The sequence below is a fragment of the Phyllobates terribilis genome, unplaced genomic scaffold, assembly GCF_046119375.1.
Source record: "Phyllobates terribilis strain yellow unplaced genomic scaffold, ASM4611937v1 Scaffold_7__3_contigs__length_470593459, whole genome shotgun sequence".
Classification (NCBI taxonomy): domain Eukaryota; kingdom Metazoa; phylum Chordata; class Amphibia; order Anura; family Dendrobatidae; genus Phyllobates; species Phyllobates terribilis.
The window spans coordinates 383,995,418-384,019,779 of NW_027362767.1; the positions used below are offsets into that span (position 1 = coordinate 383,995,418).

The 24,362-nt window shown below is 45.8% G+C and overlaps 1 protein-coding gene across 4 annotated transcripts; it reads left to right on the plus strand.

Annotated features, from left to right (window-relative positions):
- Positions 1 to 255: 255 nt before the first annotated feature.
- Positions 256 to 24,362, plus strand: ZC3H4 (zinc finger CCCH-type containing 4). 4 transcript variants are annotated; one of them, XM_073641439.1, is made up of 14 exons: positions 256 to 637; positions 11,135 to 11,345; positions 11,551 to 11,661; positions 11,770 to 11,977; positions 12,127 to 12,272; positions 13,117 to 13,210; positions 13,307 to 13,425; positions 15,874 to 15,975; positions 16,349 to 16,460; positions 19,273 to 19,382; positions 20,367 to 21,142; positions 21,240 to 21,460; positions 22,150 to 22,386; positions 22,693 to 24,362. In XM_073641439.1, the coding sequence occupies exons 1-14, from the start codon at positions 546 to 548 to the stop codon at positions 24,078 to 24,080; spliced, it is 3,927 nt and encodes a 1,308-aa protein (XP_073497540.1). In that variant the 5' UTR covers positions 256 to 545; the 3' UTR covers positions 24,081 to 24,362. The 4 variants fall into 4 exon arrangements, with proteins under 4 accessions (XP_073497540.1, XP_073497541.1, XP_073497542.1 ...); XM_073641440.1 differs by lacking the exon at positions 256 to 637 and adding an exon at positions 6,333 to 6,472; XM_073641441.1 differs by lacking the exon at positions 256 to 637 and adding an exon at positions 6,849 to 6,933.

Here is a 24,362-nt window from a genome sequence, read left to right on the forward strand (position 1 = left end):
CAGGTTCGGTGAGCCGCGCACACACACATTACCTTCCTCTAGCAAAACTTTTTTCTAACTATAACGCCCAGAACGCTTTGCGTCCTGACGTCATCCCAACTCCACCCTCCTACTCCAATCGCTTTTTCGCTCCGCCCTACAGCGCTCTCTCTATTGGTTCCCTTCCGATTCTGACCAATCACGATGCTCTCCTCGCTCACTTGTCCGGAAATAACCGAAGCGTGCGTCACGTTCGGAAAGCGGCCTCGGTTGGCTTTTGTGACGTCACTAGCGGAGCCACCTCCCTCCTCCCCAGTCCTCCGCGGTCGCCATCTTGAGTCCGTCTTCTTCTCTGCGCCACGATACACGGATTCACCTTCTCCCGGCGAACTTGCAGACCCTTCCAAACCCCCCCATCTGTGCCCCCGTCCCCGCCCCTCATATCAACACCACCTCACCCGAGGCCAAAGTCTATAGAGGGGCCGCAGTGAGCCCACCTGGCCGCCGTGTTACAGTGCAAAGCACACGTGGATTCATGTGATGTGACATAAGTCTAATGGTGTATAATGGCCGTGGAGGGCACCAGTGTCCATGAATCCTCCTCCCCAACATCAAACCATGAAAGTGAACACAACCTCCTCTTCCTCCCCGCCGAAAGGTCGAGTAACGTGCCAGTGTGTGTGTAGAGTAAGCCTTGTGTCCGCAGGTGTGGGGGGCTGGGCTGGGGGCTGCCAGCAGGTAATCTGTGCCATTATGTCATGTCTGTGTCCTTCCCGACACCTCTATAGTCAATGTCTATCAGTATAACCTGTCATGTCTTGGGGGGGCTGAGGACACCCCCTTTAAGTTATCCCCACCCCTCCCCAATGGCTGTAATTTTACGTTATTCTACTGTCGTGAAGGGGTTAAGTCTTGTATCTCTTGTCAATGTTGTACTGGTGCAAAAAATAATGCTGTAAATGATCTGCGGGAGGCGCTATACATGGGCCGTCTTGAGTGGCGGGATCTATTTCTCTTCACAGGGTCCGCGTCCTGTCCGAGCCGCAAAGACTCGTCAGTTTCGGTTGGAGACTTTGGTCGCATTTTATAGAGGTCGAGATCTGGCAGAAGTTGGCCACGAGCTTTATGACGTGCCACCAAAGTCGCCGCCTGGTGACCCCCTTCACCCCTCCCGGGCTTTGCAGGGGTTCTCTATTGTTACTGATTGTGACCAGCCATTGCGAGGCAGGAGAAGCCCTTTAAATGTTACTTTCTCTGATGTGTTTTCAATATCCTTCCCAGTCGTGGGGTCTCCTGACCTGACCACCTTATATATGGCTGTGAGGCGAGTCGGCTCAGATCAGGGGACCTATGATGGGTGATAATGGCCGTCCTGGACTGTGAGACTAAAGATGAATAATTGGATTTGTGCAGAGGCGACTGGACCCCGGACCAGGGCAGCATGAATAGAATTGCTTATTTGTCCAACCTCTTATCCTCCTGACCATCTATATTTGTATATGTGTTCCCCATGGGGAAGAGGGGAGTGAGCTGCTGCAAGAAGCTCCTACTCTGAGAGCAGAAGGATCAGGCTGTTAAATTCAGCATGCCCCATCCTTCTGTCCAGCAGTCAGGAGAGGCCCCCCGCACACATTAGATGGTTGGGCGACCTAAGTGTAATATGTTCAGGGTCGTTAAAGAGTAACTGTTGGTTTAATTTTTATTTCAGAAATCAATAATCCACATTAAGATAAGAAACTTTGTAATAGATAGTATCAGATAAATCTGCTTCATTCCGTTCCTGGACTGATCTGTCATTCACAAAATTCTCAGTTCAAAGTATTTACTTTAATGTGATAGGAGATGGCAGTTACTGGTAAGATTCTGTGGGGAGGGAGGAGTTAGAAGCAGAGCTCCTCCCCATCCATCTACATAGAACCTTATCAGCACCAACTGCCATCTCCTATCTCAGTAATGTAACGATCTGTTTTACTGAACATGGATTTTACTCCTGAATTGAGAATGAACGTTCCGTTCAGGAGGAGAAATAAGCAGATATATGACAAAGTATTGAGTTATGAAATAAAAATAAAAGCGAGGGTTACTCGTTAAAGTCAAATCTGTGGACTGCATGGTATAAAGAAAAAGCTGATTGAAATTATATATAGGATTGTATAAAAAAGATTTAATATAACTTGTATTTTATTCATTGAAATCCCTGGTGTTTGTATGTAGGAGTCCAGTTGGCGGACCTACTAGTGATTGATAGTTGTAGGACTCCAGTGGGCGGACCTACTAGTGATTGATAGTTGTAGGACTCCAGTGGGCAGACCTACTAGTGATTGACAGTTGGAGTCCAGTGGGCGGTCCTACTAGTGATTGATAGTCGTGGGAGTCCAGTGGGTGATCCTACTAGTGATTGATAGTTGTGGGAGTCCAGTGGGCGGTCCTACTAGTGATTGACAGTTGTGGGAGTCCAGTCGGCGGTCCTACTAGTGATTGATAGTCGTGGGAGTCCAGTGGGTGATCCTACTAGTGATTGACAGTTGTGGGAGTCCAGTGGGCGGTCCTACTAGTGAGTGACAGTTGTGGGAGTCCAGTGGGCGGTCCTACTAGTGAGTGACAGTTGTAAGAGTCCAGTGGGCGTGCCTACTTGTTATTGACAGCTTTGCCTGCACAGTGATAACAAAGAAAGCTGTCAATCACTAGTAGCACTGTCAACTGGACTCCTACTGCTGTCAATAACTAGTAGGACTGCCCACTGGACTCCTACAGCTGTCAATCACTAGTAGCACTGTCCACTGGACTCCTACTGCTGTCAATCACTAGTAGGACTGCCCACTGGACTCCTACAGCTGTCAATCACTAGTAGCACCGCCCACTGGACTCATATCAACACCATGTATTTCAAAGAGTAAAATGCAAGTTTTGCTGAAACTTTTCCAACACAAATGTGTTATGAGTTTGCTCAGCTCTATCACCTGCAGATCAGAGACCATTTAATCGTGTCAGGTTCCCTTTCTCTTCCTCGTGTGGCAGTGATGTGTTCGGCAGTCGTTATTGCTCGGCTGTATACTCGTGGTGTATACGTTGCATTATCTGGTAGATATGTAACCCTCTACCGTCCTGATTCCTTGCTGGCGGAGGAGTCTGTGGCGGGGATGACTCCTGGATGGCTTACATGCTCTTGGCACGCTCAGACCCCTATGTGGCCATATGTGCTTGCCCTTTACATAGAGCAGCAGGTGATTTCTAGCTCTAAAATAGCTGCAGATCATTACCTGGATTGTCAGTGCCCACCATGGTAATGGCACTGGTATTATGTGCCCGGGGGTCACCCATTTACGGTAATGATCCTTGGAGAAGCAGTTGGCAGCATTGCTAGAAATGGCCCGTGTGGCTCAGGCTGTGGCCACCTCACCTGTAACTATTGCTGTTAATAATTGAATTTGCTTCCTAGGTTTATCTGTTCCTGGGAAAGCTGGATGAGAACTTATATGGCTGCCTTCACAGCCCCTTCTCCAGCTTTTCCAGGTTAGCCTGGTTTGTTGAGCTGTGGGGGGGGGCTGGTTTGCAGCGTTGTTGCTGTTTAGGTTTGTGTTGGTGGCTTTTGCTTGGCTCAATTCACCCTTGGGGGCCTCAGGAGCAGCGAGCGAGCTTGCTATGTGATGTAACAGCAGTGCAATGCTGAGGGCCTGGTGTAAGAGAACAGGAGGGCTTTGTCATCGGAGGCGGCCAGGCCGCTGCAGCAAGGAATGGGAATAATCAGGAGGGTGTCATGTTTGTAGGGGCGTCCATCTGGTGTTGTGAAGGTTGGATCCTGGACTGGACATGGCTCTGGGCTTTAGGACTGAGCTGGAAAAGAGACGGGATGGGTCGGTTTCTCCCATATTGGTGCCTGGCATTTGCGACCTGCCCAGCAGTTATCTAATATGTATGGGGGCCTTCCGACTTGCCCTCAACAGAGAAGGACCCGGCCTGCTGAATTTCAGCTTCCGATCCTTATGTTTGGTGCGGAGATGAGCTGTGACTGTGACTCTTTCATAGAGAGCACAAGAACGGCTCAGTGCTCCTGTGTATGGGGTTCGGGGGGATGGTTGTCGGCTCAGCGATCATTAGACTGACAGCTATCTCCTGTATGGCAGTCATGTTAGAGATTAAAGGATTTGTCCAGTTAAAACAAGTAACTTGCTAATGGGCGGAGGTCCGACCACTGGGACCTGCACCGATCGGTAGATTGGGGATTCTTTATCCCAGGTGGGGTGTTAGAGACGGAGCGACAAGTCGGACGCCCACCCAGCGCCCCATTCTTTCTCTATGGGGCTTCCAGAAAAAGCAGAGGGCCGCCCCATAGGGACTAAATGGAGCAGTGGTCAGGCGTGCACACTAACAAACGGTCCCCTGATTGTTGCAGGTCCCAGTGGTCAGAGCTCACCAATTAAAAAGTTATCTCCTACAGAAATGTTACTTCTCTTTATTTCTTATCTGTGAGACAAGCTGCAGTCATGCCCTGTGATCTCTTATCTATCAGCCCCTAGAAAACAAACAGTGGATGTGAGGGAGTCCGGGATATGGGGTCAGCCGCCTTATTTGTCTTGGCATTGACTTGTTTATTAAAAGTGAGTGAAAGTTGAGAAAGTTTAGAGTCTGTGCATGGCAGCGGTTTACCTTGGCTCCTCCGTCATGTCATCCATATCACCAGCGTAGATGTATCGTAGAGTAGCCTGGATAGTTCACCTTAAAGGGGTGTTCTCAAGTTTGGAAGCTATCCTCCATTCATAGCATAGGGGGCAACTTCCCGAAAATCAATCAGTCCTGAGAATCGAGGCTGAATGGTCGATCATACCAACTTTCACTACATTCATTCTCTATGGGGTTGCCGGAGATAGCCGAGCCCAGAGTTTGGCTGGTCTTCGGCACTACCATGATCGAGCACCGCTCCATTTTTTGAGTTCTTTTTAGAGCGCTGGTACTCTTGAATCAGTGGAGGGTCCCAGTTGTCAGACCACCAGCGATCAGGAAGCTATCCCCTATCTCACAGGTGTTAACTTCCAACCTTGGTACACCCCTTTAATCTATGTGGGTGTAAGCAGCTGAAGCTTTGCCTCAAGGCCCCTCATAGCCATTAGATTGCAGTCAGCCAGTATCAGAAGAATTGGCTATCTAATGCTTATGGGGGTCTCCCAACCGCACCAGCAGATGATGTGGGGGAGAAGGATCTGCGTTTTGTATATAGGCACCCGACCCTTTTGTTCTCATGAGAGATGAGCTGTTTGGCATCGGCTTTCTCCGCTCTCCCCATTGAAAACACTTGAACGCTCGGCCGAGCTAAATAATATTGTATATAACGCTGGTTCGTCTGACATCTGCCTTGTGTGTATACCACAGAGATCTAATCGGTCACCAGGGGGTTTGTGATGAGGTTCGGCTCACAAATGGCAATTTGGTGCAGTTTTTAGTTACTTTCGTTCCTTTAGTAGCAGTTGGCTGTAGGAGCGGAGGACGCCGGTGCCCGCAGGGCCGTACTGTGGCCAGGGTACCCGTCCGATGCCCATCGGGTATCATATACAGGTCTGGCAGTAATCCGCATGACTCCCCCAACCCCAGTACTCGCTGGGCGTCTGATAGCTGTAGTTGCGTCCCACCCAACGTGCATCGGTCTGACACCCAGCGGGTCATGTTGATGACAATCGGACCAGGGCACGATACCTGCTGGGTGTCTGACGTGACCTCAGTAACCGCAGCCCCATGTGCACAAGCATCTCTGCCAACCCAATATCCGAGCGGACAGGAGCGTTTGCCCGGACAGCCTTATTAAGGTTACGATTATAGGAGGATTTATGACCCACTTCCAATCTTTCAGTGGATGAAACTCATGAAAAAGAAAGTCACAACCTGTGAGAATTGGGGATAGAACTGCATGTAGTTTTAATGCATGTTACAGGGCAAATCCAGGAGTAGACCCCGAAAGAAAGAGCAGTATAGGGGATAGAATTATAGGTGCCCTGCGTGACCCTGACCTCTGCCACTCCATGGGAGCGTGTGGCACCCAGTGGGCAGCACGATGGTGCCCGGGCTCGGCGGACTGTCTGCTATATGGGACGTTGTTTGGCCGTCTGCAGCTGGGGGTCTTGTATTGTAAGGCTGTGCACTCCCTCATTCCCCGCTCTTGTGGCAGCACAGTCGTTGATGGATCGGATGGGAAATATTGAAATGTGTTTTATTTGTTGCATTGCCAGGAACAATGATATTATTTCCTGCAGGGAGGAATAGCCCTGACCACAGTAGGAGAATTGGTCGGAGAGCTAGAGGGGGGACCATCTGTAGCCAGAAAACCTGCTGGGAGTTGTCCTCCCTCCATCGCTGCAGCTCACGAGGGGTTAATCCAGTTCTGCTGACTTGTGTGCTTGTAAAATGGCAGCCGGTGGGGGGATGGGCTTCCTCGTCCACCAGAGATTGCCACCTCCCAGGGCTCCTGCAGCCCAGTCCCTGGCTGCCAGCTCTTTAGCATGAGGTTAGTTTTGCATAGCACCCATGGATGACAGCCTCTTCCTCCACCCACCCTCCATTTTAATGAGTAGTGTTAGCAGATGTGAAGCCTCGCCCCACGCCAGCCGACCTTTGAACCAGCTTCTCCTTTCTTCTCTCTAATCCCTCCTTCCACCCTGCAGCATTGCTTTATTTTATATATTTATTTTTTGCAATTTTTCTTTCCTCCTCCTCCTTCAAATATAAGAACCAAGAAAACAAGCCCCAGATATCTAACCCCGTGATTGCCCAACCCTGTAGCTCCTGTACTGATCACCCCACTTTCCGCCTTTTTTTTTTTTCTGTTAACCATTGCCGTCCTGAATCTGTTTGGTGTAATTTCACCCCTCCACCCCCCATCTTCCTCTTCTTCACCCCCCCCCCCCCCATAACTGGAAAATCAAGAAGTTGCTAAACCCCCTATGTTATTACTGTGATACTGAGGATGTGAGTATGTCTCCCCCCAAACTGAAATGTCTTTTGTCAGCAGTAACACGTCTGTGCGAAGCGCCCAATGTCGCCATCAATACTAAGCACCTACGCAGTGACATGTCGCCTTCCACCATTGCATGCTGCACCTCTGTGACAGATCGCAACCTGTGCATCTGCACCCAACAACAACCAAAAAAGAAGTATTTCCTAGGAGCAGGCGTCTAGTGAGGCTATATATAAGAAGGTTAGATCCAACCCTCGGCTCATGCCTCTAAATAGCCCTCCATGCGGACCCTTCATAGGGAGTCCTATCCTTCAGTGTTTTATAGTATCACCCCCACCAGTCCAGGTCTTGATCTGTATCTTATGTCGTTAGTTACATATATGATGGAGGGGGGGCGCTAGAAAGTGTTCGCTGTAACTTGTCACAAGACTCCGTGCATTAACCGTGTGTGTGCCGGAGGCCGTATCAAGGACCCCTCCCTCCCTTTTGGAAATGTAATCGACTTGATGAATGTGGCAGACATGGTATCCATCCGCCACGTCGATTAAAGTAGCCTGACCGAGGCGAAAATAAAAGATAATTAACATCTGTGAAAAAGCTTTTATATTTGACTGTTTCAAAAAAAAAAAAAAACTCATCGGCGAGGGTGATGTTGAGAGTTGTAGTTTTGCAACAGCTTAACAGCTGCCGGAGATAGTTTGTGCTAGTTTTATCAATGCTTTTATTTTTGAGTATTTGTGGAAATGTATATCTTGTTCTTAGCCTTTCTGTTTAGCATATACAGTGCCTACAAGTAGTATTCAACCCCCTGCAGATTTAGCTGGTTGACACATGCGGAATTAACTTGGCATTGTGACATTTGTACTGTAGATCAGCCTGGAAGTGGGAAATGCACTGCAGCAAATTTTTTTGTTTTTTTTTAAAACGGTAAAAGTTAATTCAGAGTGTCATTTATTATTCAACCCCTCAAACCACAAGAATTCTGTTTGGTCCCCCTAAAGTATTAAGAAGTAGTTCAGGCACCAAGAATAATGAGCTTCACATGTGTGGATTAAAGATCTCTTTTGCCAGCCTTTTCTGACTATTTAAGACCCTCCCCAAACTTGTGAACAGCACTCAGACATGGTCAACATGGGAAAGACAAAGGAGCATTCCAAGGCCATCAGAGACAAGATCGTGGAGGGTCACAAGGCTGGCAAGGGGTACAAAACCCTTTCCAAGGAGTTGGGCCTACCTGTCTCCACTGTTGGGAGCATCATCCGTAAGTGGAAGGCTTATGGAACTACTGTTAGCCTTCCACGGCCTGGACAGCCTTTGAAAGTGTCCTCCCGTGCCGAGGCCAGGCTTGTCCGAAGAGTCAAGGCTAACCCAAGGACAACAAGGAAGGAGCTCCGGGAAGATCTCATGGCAGTGGGGACATTGGTTTCAGTCAATACCATAAGTAACGTACTCCACCACAATGGTCTCCGTTCCAGACGAGCCCGTAAGGTACCTTTACTTTCAAAGCATCATGTCAAGGCTCGTCTACAGTTTGCTCATGATCACTTGGAGGACTCTGAGACAGACTGGTTCAAGGTTCTATGGTCTGATGAGACCAAGATCGAGATCTTTGGTGCCAACCACACACGTGACGTTTGGAGACTGGATGGCACTGCATACGACCCCAAGAATACTATCCCTACAGTCAAGCATGGTGGTGGCAGCATCATGCTGTGGGGCTGTTTCTCAGCCAAGGGGCCTGGCCATCTGGTCCGCATCCATGGGAAGATGGATAGCACGGCCTACCTGGAGATTTTGGCCAAGAACCTCCGCTCCTCCATCAAGGATCTTAAGATGGGTCGTAATTTCATCTTCCAACAAGACAACGACCAAAAGCACACAGCCAAGAAAACCAAGGCCTGGTTCAAGAGGGAAAAAGTCAAGGTGTTGGAGTGGCCTAGTCAGTCTCCTGACCTTAACCCAATTGAAAACTTGTGGAAGGAGCTCAAGAATAAAGTCCACATGAGACACCCAAAGAACCTAGATAACTTGGAGAAGATCTGCATGGAGGAGTGGGCCAAGATAACTCCACAGACCTGTGCCGGCCTGATCAGGTCTTATAAAAGACGATTATTAGCTGTAATTGCAAACAAGGGTTATTCCACAAAATATTAAACATAGGGGTTGTATAATAATTGACCCACACTTTTATGTTTAAAATTTAATAAAATTCAACTGAGCAACATAACTTTTTGGTTTGTAAGATTTATGCTTCTGTTCATAAAACCTACTCTCGTTTGCAGTTTGAAGGCTCTAACTTATTTGCATCTTATCAAACCAGCTAAATCTGCAGGGGGTTGAATACTACTTGTAGGCACTGTATACCATTAAGAGGCCCGGCCGTATACTTTGTGCATGATTATGGTTTCAATGGAGGCCAAAGAAAGTCTGATGATGGGTCGGTAAATGTTATTTTTCTTGTTTTTTTATTTTTTATTATTATTGCATAGGAAAGTGTAGCAGCGCAAAAAGAAAGGTATATGGGTTGTTTTCTCATTTTTGCATATGGCAGAGCCTTCTAACTTGTACCACTGACCAAAGGATTTTTATATGCTAAAAATACTAAAAAGTTGAGAGTCTGTCTGTCTGTCTGTCTGTCTGTCTGTCTGTCTGTCTGTCTGTCTGTCTGTCTGTCTGTCTGTCCGTCCGTCCCTGCTCCCAACTTTTAGTGTTTACCATGGATCAGCCTAGAGTCCGCCAGGTTTCTGCAGTTCTCAGGGTCCGTTGGTGAGACATATGGATATTCTCTGCTGTGATCTGAGTATACGGCCACATCCGGATGTATCTCTAGCTGCGTATACACCGGTAGTATTCTTTTCTAGCTGCTTCTCCAGTAGTTTTAGTATTTCCGGCATGTACGCCAAGGATTACACGAGGCAGCGAGTACCCAGAGTGTCTGTAATCTCATCTGGTGGAAAAGCGCAGCGATCCCGACAGCCCGTGGAGACGTTCCTCTCCGTAGGGTTTCTTAAACTGTCATGCCGCTAATTAACATAGGTTCTAATATGTTCGCATCGGGCAGAACAATTTGCCTAATTTTTCCTGTAATTGAATGGCTTTTCTAGGTTGAAGAAGAGACTTAGAAATGAGCAGCAATAGTATCAGAGCCCACATTTATTAATGAAGGACTTGGATACTATTGGGGGCTTGGAGGGGATCTTGGGAGTGGACGGGCTGTTCTCTCGATCGGTGGGGGTCCGAGTAATTAGCAATTTTTATGACCTATCCTATAGGTAGGTTTTAAGTTTTCACCTTTTATAGGCTTTTGTGCAATTTTTTTCAACCTAATGGACGGGCAGGGATTCTCATAGAAATAGTACTTAACCAGTGGAATCCAGCGCTGCTCTCCACTGAATCGGAAGTGGTGACCACCAATCCCCATCATCCAACAGTCAGTCACTCCGGTGGTCCGGGCATCATCTGGCAGAGACAGAGAACAAGTATTATTTGTTTCTCTCTTTTATGGTTACAGTATAGTAAAATCCCTTTAATTGCCTTACATGGGGTGACGGTCAAGACCCCCAATCCTGAATGGATCATCAATGGTGCACATGCATACCACCGCTACATTCATTATTTCTGGCATTCTGAAAATAGCCTAGTAAAGCAGCTTTTTAGGGTACATGGATGTCATAGAGTAGGGTCTCGCATTAACCCCTCCCTGTAAGGAAGGGCTGATACTCTGGAATCCATATATTACATGGCTGCACATTAAAGGGCTTGTCCAGTGAAGATAATTTGATAACTTAGACCGCCGGAACCTGCACCAATCAGCAGAACAGGGAATATTTATCCCCATTAGAATGGAGCAGCCCGACCGCCACTCCATTAATTCCCCGGGGGCTGCCGAGCGCTGAGCTTTTTCTCCGCCCCATAGAGAATGAATGGAGCGGCGGTCGAGCGTGCGCACTTGGATTAAAGTGCCTCGTCCTGGCGATCAACTTGGGTCCTGACCTATAAGTGATCATCTATCCTCACCGGGCAATCCCTTTAATGTTGATGGGCACTGTTTGATGCTAATTTACCATCATTGAGAAAAGTGGTGTTCATAGGCCGGTCGTTCTCTGATTTAGATCTGGGAATGGTAAGCTTGGGTGACCCCCTATCCGTTGTCGTTTTATTTTTTTCTCTTTTTTTTTTTTTCTTAAACTTTTCTATTTTCTCCCATTACAGGGAGGACGGTGAATTAGAGGAGGGTGAACTTGAAGATGACGGAGGTGAAGATGCCATCCACGATGTCCCCGAGCCTCCGGCTCCAAAGGAGAAGGAGGAAAAACATCACAGCGAATCTGATGACGAGAAGTCACATCGAAAAATGAAAAGAAAACGCAGAAAGGAGAAAGAGAAGCGAAGAGCAAAGAAGAAAAGAAAGTCCAAGCACAAGGTATCTAGAAATGGTGGACGCCACGTTGATGGAGATGAGCAGGGTGCATATGGCGCTCGCTCCCATACTGCTGTATGACCATTATAGGGCCAGGTCAGACGCACGTATTTCGCAGTTCGTTTACAGACCAGACTGACCGCAGGTCTCTTAACGCGAACTTTCGGTCACATAATGTGTATGACATGTTGATTTTTCCATCCCCTAGCGTCATGCATCATCTAGTGAAGAATATTCTGACTATAGTGATGACTCGGACTTTAGTCCTAGTGAAAAAATTCACCGCAAATACAGAGAATACAGCCCCTCATACCCTCCGGTAAGTGCCGTCTTCCTCTTAGTGATACACATAATAATTTTTTTAGCCTATAGGATACTATTTATTTAATGTATAAGTATATTCATGTCTTTATTTTCACATCATTAGCCGTACTCCCATAACGCGCCACCTCCAAAAAAGAGCTACCACAGCATGGACAGCAAGAGCTACGGCATGTACGACGAGTATGAGAATGACCAGTATGGGGAGTACGAAGACGACGAGGGGGATGATGTGGGTAAAGATGAATATGATGATTTTGCCAAGGAGCTGAGCCAATATCGAAGGGCCAAAGAGGGCAATCATCGTGGCAGAGGTAAGCGACAGTCTGCACATACTCAGCAGGGCCAGGTTTGTAGGACTTCTGACCACAATCCTGGCCCGAGGGACCATAAATATTGCCGAATATTTTAGGTTCGTCCAGCGCCTGCACTGCAGTAACTACGACATTTGCTTTTTTCCCAGGAATGAGAGGAAGGATTAAGTTGATACGAGGTCGGGGAAGAGGGATGATGCGTGGAAGAGGCTTTAGAGTGAGAGGCAGCAGAGGAAGAGTTTACTCCGGAGAGGAACACCAAGATGACGAGGAGATGTATGATGAAGAAATGGAAGTGAGTGGTACAATCATGTAATAGAGCACCATAACCCTATCAAGAGAATGTCGGCGGTGCAGGCAGGACCGGAGTCCCTGCTCTCCACGTTGCTCTTCAGGAAAATGGGCACCATCCGGAGGCGGCGCATGCACAGGTTGAGGTCTTGGCTCGTCATTAAGTCGAGATCTAATTCTGGGCCCGCCGCATTGCCCCACTCCTGGCACCACTGGCTTCCTGAAGTGGTGACCCTGCCTCCTGTGACCCCCACTAAATTTCTATTTTATGATAAGCCCAAGAGTGTTTTTGTTTTTTTTGTTTGTTTGTTTTTCTGGAGGTGGTTACTTTTTTTGCTGACACCTCTTGCTTTTTTAATTGGTCAAAGTCATGCAGGGGAAAAAAGACAAGTCACCAAAAAAGCTTTGAGTAAAGCTTGTGTAGAGTAGTACAGCAGAGCTGACAATGCCCTGAGAGCTGCAAGAGACGTTTGTAATAGCACATAGCTCTGCTATATTCCACCCTCTCCCTCCACATGGACTGCCCTGAGATGAAAGCTTGTAGAGGTGTTTGTAATGATACATAGCTCTGTTCTACTCTACACAGTAGGTGTAAAGACCACAGAGGAGAGCAGGGCTGGGTGTCATTATATGTCTGACAGAAAAAGCATGTTCTAAGCTTCTCTCGGCATGTGTTCTTTTTTCCCCCTGGCATGATGCCTCCTGCTTATGATTGGTGAACGTCTTACAGGAGAAAATGTAACCTCCCACAAAGTGGAATAACCTCCTCAAGGACCCGACTTTTGCTAGAACATCCAGGTTGTGATATCCCTGCATTAAACTAACTCTATTAATTAAACTGTTCCCAGTATGCTGATGAAGAGATGATGGGCGATGAAGAGTATGATGAATACTCAAAAGAGCTGAACCAGTATCGCAAGTCTAAAGAAGGCAGAGGTAGAGGTGAGGTTTTGCTTTTTGGTACACATGTAATAAAAGAAATGAGAGACTGGAGACCAGAGTTACGGATTTGATCACATTGGTATTTCCCACTTCAAGGCTTTTTTAGGCCCCGGGGTCGAGGGCTACGTGGACGAGGATATAAAGGCATGATTCGTGGTAGAGGAAGAGGCAGAGGGAAAGGAAACGATGATGACGATTACTACGAAGAAGACGGAGTAAGCTGAATACTTTTCTTTTTTGCTTATCTATTGTAATTGAAGGGTCAATTAAAATCCCCAGTTCTGAGGGTCAGTGCTAAACTTAATCTTCCCAGGGAGTGTCTCCTGATATTACTTTTTTTTTTCTTATTTGCAACTTATCACCTATTTGCTGGTTAAGTGATCAGTTGCTGCATTTCCCAATGTCAGAACCCCTTAATAATCATGCGTACCCCCTTTGGGGTCCTGACTGATCCGTTTGAATGAAGTGGTGGTGGAGTGTGAGTGGCGCTTCTCTCTTGAAAGCCTGTGAGCAGAGTACAGCCCTTTACTAGAGAAGTCACACACATTCAACCACCGCTTTATACTTTATATTTTTTGAGCTATTAGATGCACCTGGGTTTAAAGAACAGAAAATAGGAAAAATAATATTTCATACTAATTACAAGGACCGTGGTAACGTACCGAAGTGGAGAGGTTAATGTCGTGAACGTTGGCTGTCTTGGGATGTGCCTGTAGGACAGAAAAGAGGTGGAACGCTTTATTCCAAAGTGGTAATAGAAGTAGGGATCATACCTGTGGGTCTGGTACAGTATATTGGGGGGTGAAATAAAAAATAAAGGGCATCATATACCGTCCTCAGTAATTACATTTTACTTTAATAGTTCCTAAAGAGCACAACTACTTTTATTGTGGCATCACCCATGTGCTTGGAGTCCTGCGTGCTTAATACCTTTTATTTATGCTACTTAAAGGGGTATTCCCATCTTCAAGATCCTATCCCAATATGTAGTAGGTGTAATAATCATAATATTAGCAAATACCTCCAATTAGAAATGTAGTAAGGTTATCAGGAGAACTAATGTCGCTTACCCCATGTGCAGGCATTGCAGTAGCTTAGGTATCCTTGGTTACGACAACTAGCAACTGTCACTATATGAGTGGTCGTAACCATGAAGACCTAAGTTACTGCAATGCCCTACTCATGGGGTAAGCGACATGGTGAACTGATGTTTTTTTTTTTGTCCTGATGAAGTCAGTAGTACTTCGAAACACGTACACCAAATAAAGAAACCTCTATTACCACTTGTCTGGACTTGGATCTATTACATCGTTCACCAGCAGTGCAGTTATCCGCAAATCTTCCTTCCCTATGTAGTTTACAGACACAGCCGCACATGGGAATGCCAGAGGCTGAGGCCCTCCTGGTAAGGCCGAGTTCACATGTCCAGTTATCATACGTTTCAAACTAATCAAGTAAACCAAAAAAAATGGATCCATTTCAATTGGAATAAAAATGGGTGGCTATTTAACGGATCCATTTTGCATAGACTTCAATGTTGAAACAAAAGTTGCCATCTGTTGTTTTTTTCCCTTAGCTGGACTAAAAAGTTGTGTCTGCACAAGTATTTGGTCCTGCTAATATATCAGATTGCTGCTTGATCTGTTTCAAAGGGATGGTTACTAGTGAGGAGTGAGTGTGTTCTGTTAACCCTTTCGGCGAGTATGCTCGGGCCGAGCTCCGAGTATTTATAGCTGTTCGGTGATATGGTTGAATCGCTCCCGCTCCCGTGTGCATGATTTGCAACTGTTTGACAGTTTTATTACATAGGAGCAATGTCTATTTCTTACACATTCCTCACCTGTATTAAAGTTGTCCGGCCATAAAAAAACAAACAACTGATTGTTGCTGGATCCATTTGCTAAGTCATTGAAGTGAATGTGAAAGGATCCGTTTTAGAATGTATCAGTGATTCATCAGTTTGAAATTGAACCAATATTTTTGTTTTCCTGATTCTTTTCAAACAGACGATTACCGGACACTTCAGCCGAAGTGTAAATCAACCTTTAGCTAAGTGTATGTGACAGTTTTATTTGTCTTCAACCGCTGTGCCCGAAAATGGTTTCTATTTGATCCTCGTGTAGGTATAAGCTTTCCGTGAACTGTCAGCATTTCGGCAGATCAGTGTCAGCAGGGAGAGAGAACTGTGCAGCTGCATACTTCTCTCCGTGATTGGTGCACTCTCTGCCCCATGACCATCGTCCTCTCTGGTTTTCGGCGCAGCTCCGTTTTTAAGTCGCATGATGGCAAATCTGGTCACACTGGGTTGTATGTGTGAGCCTCAAGGCGCTTTTACAATGTAAGCCTATGGAGCCTTGTTCTGGTGCTCCATACGCTTACATTGTAAAAGCAACTTACAGCTCATACATACAACCCAGTGTGACCCAGAGTCGGAATATGTATTACCTTGTAATGCCCAACGCGCGTTTCGCCGTGGCCTCTTCCAGAGTCACACGCTTTTTAGCAAGATGTTGTTTCTTATACACAGAAAAATACTAAATGTGTCTATATTATACGGCACAGGGAGATGGGATCTAAGGCTGCAAAAGTATTCCACTTAGTAAATGTGCTAAGTAACGCTGCACATAGCGATAAGTCTTCTCACAATCCTCTTTGTTGACCAGGACGGAGGGATGTACAGAAGTGACTATGACAAGTCGTACCATCGGCAGGACAAGAAAGGGAAAGTGATCTGTAAATACTTTGTGGAGGGCCGGTGTACTTGGGTGAGTACAGTTTTATTTGAAGAGTTACTTCAGTATAGTGAACGTCTTTTGTACAACATATACCTAAATAAATGTGCGAATTTCTAATTACATGGCCTTTTCTTTTCCTGTAGTCTACCTATCACTACTTGGAAATAGTACATTCTCTGTTAGGGAAATCATATAAGTGCAAAACTTACACGTCATTGCTAGTTTGCTTTCCACCTTACAGGGTAGTTTGTCATTGTCACCTTACAGGGTAGTTTGTCATTGTGATGCACGTGAACGTGCTGCTCGCCTCCAGAAGTAGAAGCATTTTTTTTAAAGATTTTTATGCACAATGTAATGCAGCTGAACTTTACTTTCCTGATTGCAATTCTCCTATTTTCTGCAGCGAGAACAGTGTAATTTCAGCCATGATGTGGAAGTACCAAGACGCCGTGGACTCTGCAAATTCTATATGACAGGTTACTGTGCAAGAGCAGACAGCTGTCCATACATGCACAATATCCTTTATGAGCTGACGGGCTGCATGGATATTGCTTAAGTTAGTTGTGTATATCTGTAAAATGCATGGAGCTGAACCCGCGCTGGTGCTGGCTGTATTATGCAGCCGTCACTCCAACACCGATTGCATCAGGTTAACCTCTTAAATGCCACTGTTAAGTCCATTGGGGTGCTGATGGGTTTGCTATGGGACCCTTAGGGTCTTCTGAAGCCCTCCAAGCCTGTCCTGCTATTAATACAGTAAAGCCCAGTATGTGTTGCCCAGACCAGTAATTGTAGAATAAACTGAAATAATACAGTATTGTATGGGCGGTAAAGAAAAAATAATAAAAAAAAGTGTGTGTGTATATATACATAATAAGGTTAAATCCTCACTCTTTTCTCCCAATGTGAACGGCAAAATGCAAACAAAAAATAACATATTTGGTATTGCCATGTGTATATATACCCAAACTAATAACATACCATTATATTTACCCCAAAAGGTGGACACCAGAATTTAACGCCTTTACAGCCTGGGACTTAATAGTATGCACCAGGCTGTCACCCCCTGTTCAGCGCGGGCTCCGGCGCTGAGCCCACACTGAACCGGGCACATGTCAGCTGATTTATACAACAGCCGCGGGTGTGATCGCGGGTCACTGATTGGTGGGCATGACAACCCTGGGTCTGCAGCAGACCCCAGTGGTTGTCATGTACTGATTGCTATGAGCGCCACCTAGTGGTCGGCGCTCATAGCACAGGAGCATTTCTTCTACATAGAGGTGATCTGTTCATCACCTCTATGTAGCAGAGGCGATCAGGTAATTGCTGCTTCTAGTCTCCTATGGAGACTATAGAAGCAAGCAAAAAGTGTAAAAAAAATAATATAAAAGTTTAAATCACCCCCCTTTCGCCCCATTCAAAATAAAATAATAATAAAAAAAAACACATATTTGGTATCGCCGCGTTCATAATTGCCCGATCTATCAATATAAAAAAATGAGTTAATCCGATCGGTAAACGGCGTAACGAGAAAAAAATTCTAAACGCTAGAATTACGTTTTTTGGTTGCTGCAATAAAATGCAATAACCTGCGATCAATACATCGGATCTACCCCAGATCCCGAAAAATGGAGACGCTACGAGTCTTGGAAAATGGCGCCATTTTTTTTTTTTTTTTTTTTTTTTTAGCAAACTTTGGATTTTTTTTCACCCCTTAAATAAAAAAGAACCTATACATGTTTGGTGTCTATGAACTCGTAATGACCTGGAGAATAAGAATGGCAGGTCAGTTTTAGCATTCAGTGAACGTGGTAGAAAAAAACAGCGATGGCTTTTAAAAGTACAACTCGACCTGCAAAAAATAAGCCCTCATATTGACCGAAAAATAAAAAGGCTATGGCAAGAAGGGGAGCCAAAAATTGCACTTTTTTTTGCAATTTCACCGCACTTGGAATTTTTTTCCCGTTTTCCCTTACACAATATGGTAAAACCAGTAATGTCGTTCAAAAGTACAACTCAACCTGCAAAAAATAAGCCCTCACACGGCCATATTAACCAAAAAATAAAGCTATTGTTCTGGGAACAAGGGGAGCAAAAAACGGAAAATCCCCGGGTCCTTAAGGGGTTAAAAAAACAACACCAGAATTGGCATGTTTTGGTTGGCACACAACCTCCCAATTCCTCCACCCCTTGAAATAAAAAAGTTAAATTATCAAAATATCATATGTATCCTAAAGTTGTATCAGTAAAAATGTCAGTTTGGTGCCCAAAAAAAAAAAAGTCCTCGCACAACTCCATTGATGAAGAATTAATAAGTTATGGTCTCAGAAAATGGCAACATAAATTAGGGGTTTGTTTTGTTTTTTTTCCCCAAATTTACGAATTTTTGTCACTGCTTTAAAAAGAAAAACAAAAACGATACAAGTTTGGTTTCGCTGTTATCGTACTGACTAGGGGAATCATGTTACCCAGTCATTTGACAAGGAAAGCCGTAAAAGCGAAGCCCAAAACACAATGTCAGTGTGGTGGGTTTTTTCACTATTTCCCTGCACTTAAATTATTTTTTTTCTATTTTTTCAGTACATTGTTTAATAAAATGAATGGTGTCATTCAAAACTAAACTCTGCCCTCAAAAGTAAGCTCTCATGACTATGTTGATGTAAAAAAAAATTTAAAAAGTTATGGCTCTTGGAAGCAAAGGTGAAAAAATGAAAAATTGCCAGATCGTTAAAGGGAATTTGTCAGCAGATTTGTGCCATGTAATCCGACAGCAGCATGATGTAGGGACAGAGACCCTGATTAAATCAATATGTCACTTGTTGGTCTGCATGTTGTCATTTTGATACAATCACCGTTTTCTCTGCTCCAGATCTAGCAGTTCTCTGAATGCTGAGCCCTGTATAACTCCGCCCACACCACTGATTTCCAGCTTTCTATGTACACTGTGCATAGGCAGAAAGCTGCAAATCAATGGTGGGGGCGTGGCTAAACAGAGAAGTTGTCTAGGAGGAATGAGACATCTAGTCCTGTAGTGATAATCTTCTGCTGATAAAACACTGATTTGTAGTTTAACAGCAACACTTTAAAAAGTGACATATTGCAGAACCAGGGTCTCAGCCCCTGCATCATGCTTCTCTCAGATGACACAGAATTTCCTGTCTGCTCAGTAGGGATCTTCTCTGCAGCTATTTTAGCTTGATACTCTTCAGACCAAATTATAAATCGAGGGGCCATTCCTAGGGTTTAGTTTGAGGAGGTCACTAGTTACAATTTGGTGTGAGTGGGATTGTACGACGCTTGTAGTTTTTTCTCCTTAACATGTCTCACATGATTTCCCTTGTAAGCTCTATCACACCACAGGCAACTGTGTGAACGGCGATGAGTGCATGTTCTCACACGATCCGCTGACGGATGAGACCCAGGATTTGCTTGATAAGGTAAGATGGTGGGATGTTTTATTCCATTCTGTGCAGTTCATTACTTTGGTTACCAGCCACCCTGCAGTCTGAGTGGCCGGTTACCTAGGCACAGACCGCGGCTCTGAGGCTGGCCAGGTCGCTGGATCCAACCTTGTGCTTCTCCCATGCTGCAGAGACAAAGCGTCCTCTGCTAGCAGCCTTGGAGTGGGCTCAGCTCAGACCAGTGGTGCGACCATGCCATGCACTGGTCCAATCGGTCGATATTCACGAGCGCACCCCCCTTCAGACAAGAAGCCGGGAGCGGTGCTGTTGAAGAATAAGAGGAGGCAATTTCATTAGAAATCCAAAGGACTTATAAACTAATATATGTCTGTGCACATACAATCCTACAGTCTTACTGTGCCCAAAATCGCACATAAAACAAAACTCAGAGCCATGCTGATTTCTAAGGCTCTGAAATCTTCAAACTCATTTTGGCGCAACGGGGAAATTTGACATATTTATAATATGTCAAGATGATTGCAGGGTTGTTGAATTGATTTCCCCTTTTATTAAAGGGGGTGTCCGGCAACTTAAAATCTTTTGCCTAAATCTTCAAATGTTTAAATAAAATTGAAATCCTTTAAATCCCTGAGCACTGCTCAGGTCACCCACCCAAAGCCAGTTGGATATGACCAGTGACCGCTGCAGTCATTCCCAGTTCCTGAAGATCCATTCACTTATATCCAGTTATTGGAAGCACCCAGCCGAGGGGAGTGGATTAGGGGGTCTTACACAGTTTATCTTATAACATTGTGAGCTTGTGACCCATAGATTTCTAGGGGCTGGCCACCCCTTTGACGTATGGGTTCACTTCTACTTGTGAAAGGTTGTAGATGCATTTTAGAGATAATACAATTCCTTAATATACGAGTGTAGGTTCACTGAAGGTAAAGCCTTGGCTTCAACCTATATGAGCCAGGGAGATTTGTGATGTGCTGACACTACGTTGTATCTCATCAGATATTAGCTGAAGATGCTGAAGCTGGTGCCGAAGATGAGAAGGATGTGGAGGAACTAAAGAAGCAAGGAATTAATCCTCTACCGAAACCACCACCCGGAGTCGGCCTCCTTCCTACGCCTTCTGCTCCAACAGGAGGATCATCTGGGCCTTGTGAACCATTGTCCCCAACATCTTTTCCACCTAATGCACCGTTATCCACATCTGACAGTTCTAGCTCCGGCCCAATTCCAGGAGGGCTAATTCCAGATATCCAAATGCCTGGAAGTCCTTTGTCAGGAGGCAGTGTTCAAGGAGCTTCAGGGCCAATTCCTGAAGGCATTTGTCAAGTTATTGGAGGTCTCGGTGGTCCCATGCTTAGTGGCGGCCCAATGGCAGCGGGACTGATGCTTGATGATCTTATGCCCGGTATTCCAGTCCCTGAAGATCCAATGCCAGGAGGCCCCATGCACTCCATGCATATTGGACCTGATGAAATCTTTCCACCTGAAGGTCCAATGCCTCCTTACCCAGGAGGCCCTATGCATCCCTACCAAGGAGGCCCCATGCCACCAATGCCAATAGGACCTGGAGTTCCAATCATGTCCCCAATGCTGGATGAGCTTGATATTGCAATGCTCGGAAGCCCTGAAGATGGAGGCCCACCAATGGAACTGATGCCAGGAAGTCCTAATGGATCCGGTCTTTTGGATCCACAGATGTGCCAACGAAAAATACCTTCACTGTTTGAAATTGTGGTGCGTCCCACTGCCCACTTGGCTCACAAATTAGGTGTTAGGTGAGTGATGGTGACTAAGAATTCCTTTTTATTATATTTAAGTAGGAAACCTCGGCATTTTAATATATCATCATTATTTTTTTTTCCTTTTTTTTAGGCCACCTGGTGCACCAGATGGACCTCCAGGACCACCTCCACCAAGATTTCCTGGCCCCATACATCATGAAATGGGAATAGAGGAAGGTCCCCCTATGTTGCCTTATGGACCCGAAGAGGTCTCTGAAATGATAGCTGATGGCCCTCCTCCCCCAGACTTCTATGGTGAATATTATCAAGACCCCAGTTTGGAAATTGACCCTAACATGATGGGAGACACAGGTATGTGTAACCTTTCAGGGCCTGTTGAAGGACCCAAGGGTTATTTGACCAACATCTGTCTGTGCACTAATAGTTTATATTGATACATGTACAGATATATAGAATCCCCTAGATGGGTCGGTGTATGCCCAAGTAAAAAAGAAATGACAAAATCTCCTTGTCCTTAAGGGAAAAAAAAGTCAATTAAAGGGAATCTGTCAACAGGTATATGACTGCAGCATGATGTAGGGACAGAGACCCTGATTCCGGCGATGTGTCACTTAGTTTACTGGGTGCAGCAGTTGTGATAGAATCACAGTTTTCTCTGCTGCAGAGCTCGGAATGCTGAGCCTTGTATAACTCCGCCCACTTCATTGCTGATCAACGGTGGGGGCAGGGTTGGACCAGGAGGTTCAAGACACCTAGTCCTGTAGTGATAATCTACTGCTGAGAGAACTCTGGTTTTATTGAAAAAGCAAAACACAGTCTAGTAAGTGACACATTGCCGGAATCAGGGTCTCTGCCCCTACATCATGCTGCTCTCAGATCTTTCCTTTAGAGGTGTGTTCTGTGCTGCATGATTGATAGGGTATATTATAGGCTGTTTCTAATATGACCAGAGGTTTTGGTCCCTACAGGCTACCGTTCATATACAGACAGATAGGAATTTTTACATATTTTCCAGTAATACAATTTCTTTTGCCGATTAGGGGTCTATGAAGACTATGGCAGGCTACAGGAAGACCCCCGACAGTACCATGAACAGCCTCCAGAGCAGGGTTCGGAAATAACCGAAGCACCATCCTCTTTCAATAAAGTTAATATCCCGGACTTTCTGCCCTCTGCCCAGCGTGCCCTATTCCTGCGCATCCAGCAGAAGCAGCAAGAAGAAGAACGGGCAAAAAGGTCGGCTGGTAGCTCCCTGCAGGAAAAGGACAATGAAGAAGGTGATGTATTCTTTCTTAATCCAAGTTTTAGCAACAAAATAACTATAAAATAGGTGAAAAAAAAGCAAAAGTGCATTAAACTGCAGTATATTGGTAAAGAAGGGCACCTGCAGGAGAGTGGTGGTACTGCACCTGTGTATAGGCTTACAGCCCTATGCCATGAAGTAAATGTCCGTATAATGTAACATATGACATATAAGGTCTTTCGTACATGATGATCAGCATTTTCCCGCAGCTCCATGGTAAATGACATTATTCTGCTTATCTGTTCCACTTATTAATCTCCGCATGCTTTATTTTCCGCAGGTGATACTGGTAACTGGTACTCCAGCGACGAGGAGGAAGGTGGAAGCAGCGTGACTTCAATACTTAAGACTTTGCGGCAACAGTCTTCTAACCGCTCAGCTCAGCAGGTCCCCGCAAGAGACACCGGTGCTGGTGGTCCCGTTGATACCCGCCTGCAAAAGAGTCAGGGAAATCGCCCCACAGACCCTCGTTTGTCTCGTGATCCCCGGATTTCACGAAATACCGATTCCACCCCAGCTGAGGCAGGACCCAATGCTCCAAGGTTGGCCGCCAGACATGCGCCCCAGGCAAAACAGGACTCGCCGGTTAGTAAGGCGGCTGCGGACGAGGAAGAAACAGAGCGGCTTCTGCGTGATAAAGCTGTTAATATTCCCTTAGATCCTCTCCCTGGGCAGACATTACGAGACCCACGCAGCCAGTTACAGCAATTCAGCCACATCAAAAAGGACCTAAGTTTGAGTAAACCAAGTTTCGCCAGGACTATTTTGTGGAGTCCTGAAGACCTTATCCCACTTCCCATCCCCAAACAAGACCTTATCCCAGTGCCAGCCGCATTACAGGCCATGCCAGTTCTCGATCCTCGACTTAACCGTCCAGCCGCCTCCACTACTCATGACCCCCGTCAGCGGGCATCTGCCTCTGACGCACCAGCACCTAATTCGAGCCTCCCTGACTTTGAACTGTTATCTAGGATTTTGAAGACCGTCAATGCCGCCTCTGTGACACCAAGTCCTGCGCCATCCGCCGCTGCCGAGAAACCTTGCGATCCCCGAACTCGTAAACCGCCTGCTGATCCGCGGCTGCAGAAAGCAACAGAGCCTCCGAAACCCCCCGAGCCCAGCCAGCCTCCTCCAATATTACCTCCTGTGGAAAGCACCCCGACAATTGCCCCCTACGATCCCCGTGTGCTGAGCGCAGGCGGGTTGAGCAAACCTAGCGGTCAAAGTAATGTTCTGAGCAACATCAGTTTATACGACCCCAGGACCCCAGTGGGTAGCAAGACCTTGACTGAGGCTGCGCCGAGCGACGGGGCATCGAAGGGATCAGAGAACAAAGCCGCCAGCAAATCAAAAGAGCCGCTGTTTGTGCGGAAGTCCGCTCTCGACCAGCCAGACGCCGACAAGCCAAACTCGGAGCCTGCCACGGACCGATACAACAGTTACAATCGGCCACGTCCTAAGACCCAAACTGCTCCTGAAAGTAGCCAGCCCGCTGTCCACAACCTCCCAGTTCCACCCGTCTACGGCCTGGTCAAGCAGGTGGCAAAGTCTGGCAGCGGCAGCCCCTTCGCAGGCAATAGCCCAACGCAGGAAAGTGAGCAGGACGCTGGTTCCTTGAAGGATGTTTTTAAAGGATTTGATCCCACGGCATCTCCATTCTGCCAGTAGTGTTCATACCAACCCGACCTATTAACATCTATATACTTTTATATATATATATAAATATGTATATATATATAATCCTTCCACCACTGCTTATGTTAATCCTTCTGTATATAAATCGAAAATGTAAATTCTCAGCACTCTGTTTTTAATGATTGATCAGTATCTTGTTTAGTGACTGACACTTTCTTTTTGTACATTATTTTAAAAGTTCCCCTATAGCCGCATACATCCGTACAAGTGTGTATATATATATATATATATATATATATATATATATATATATAT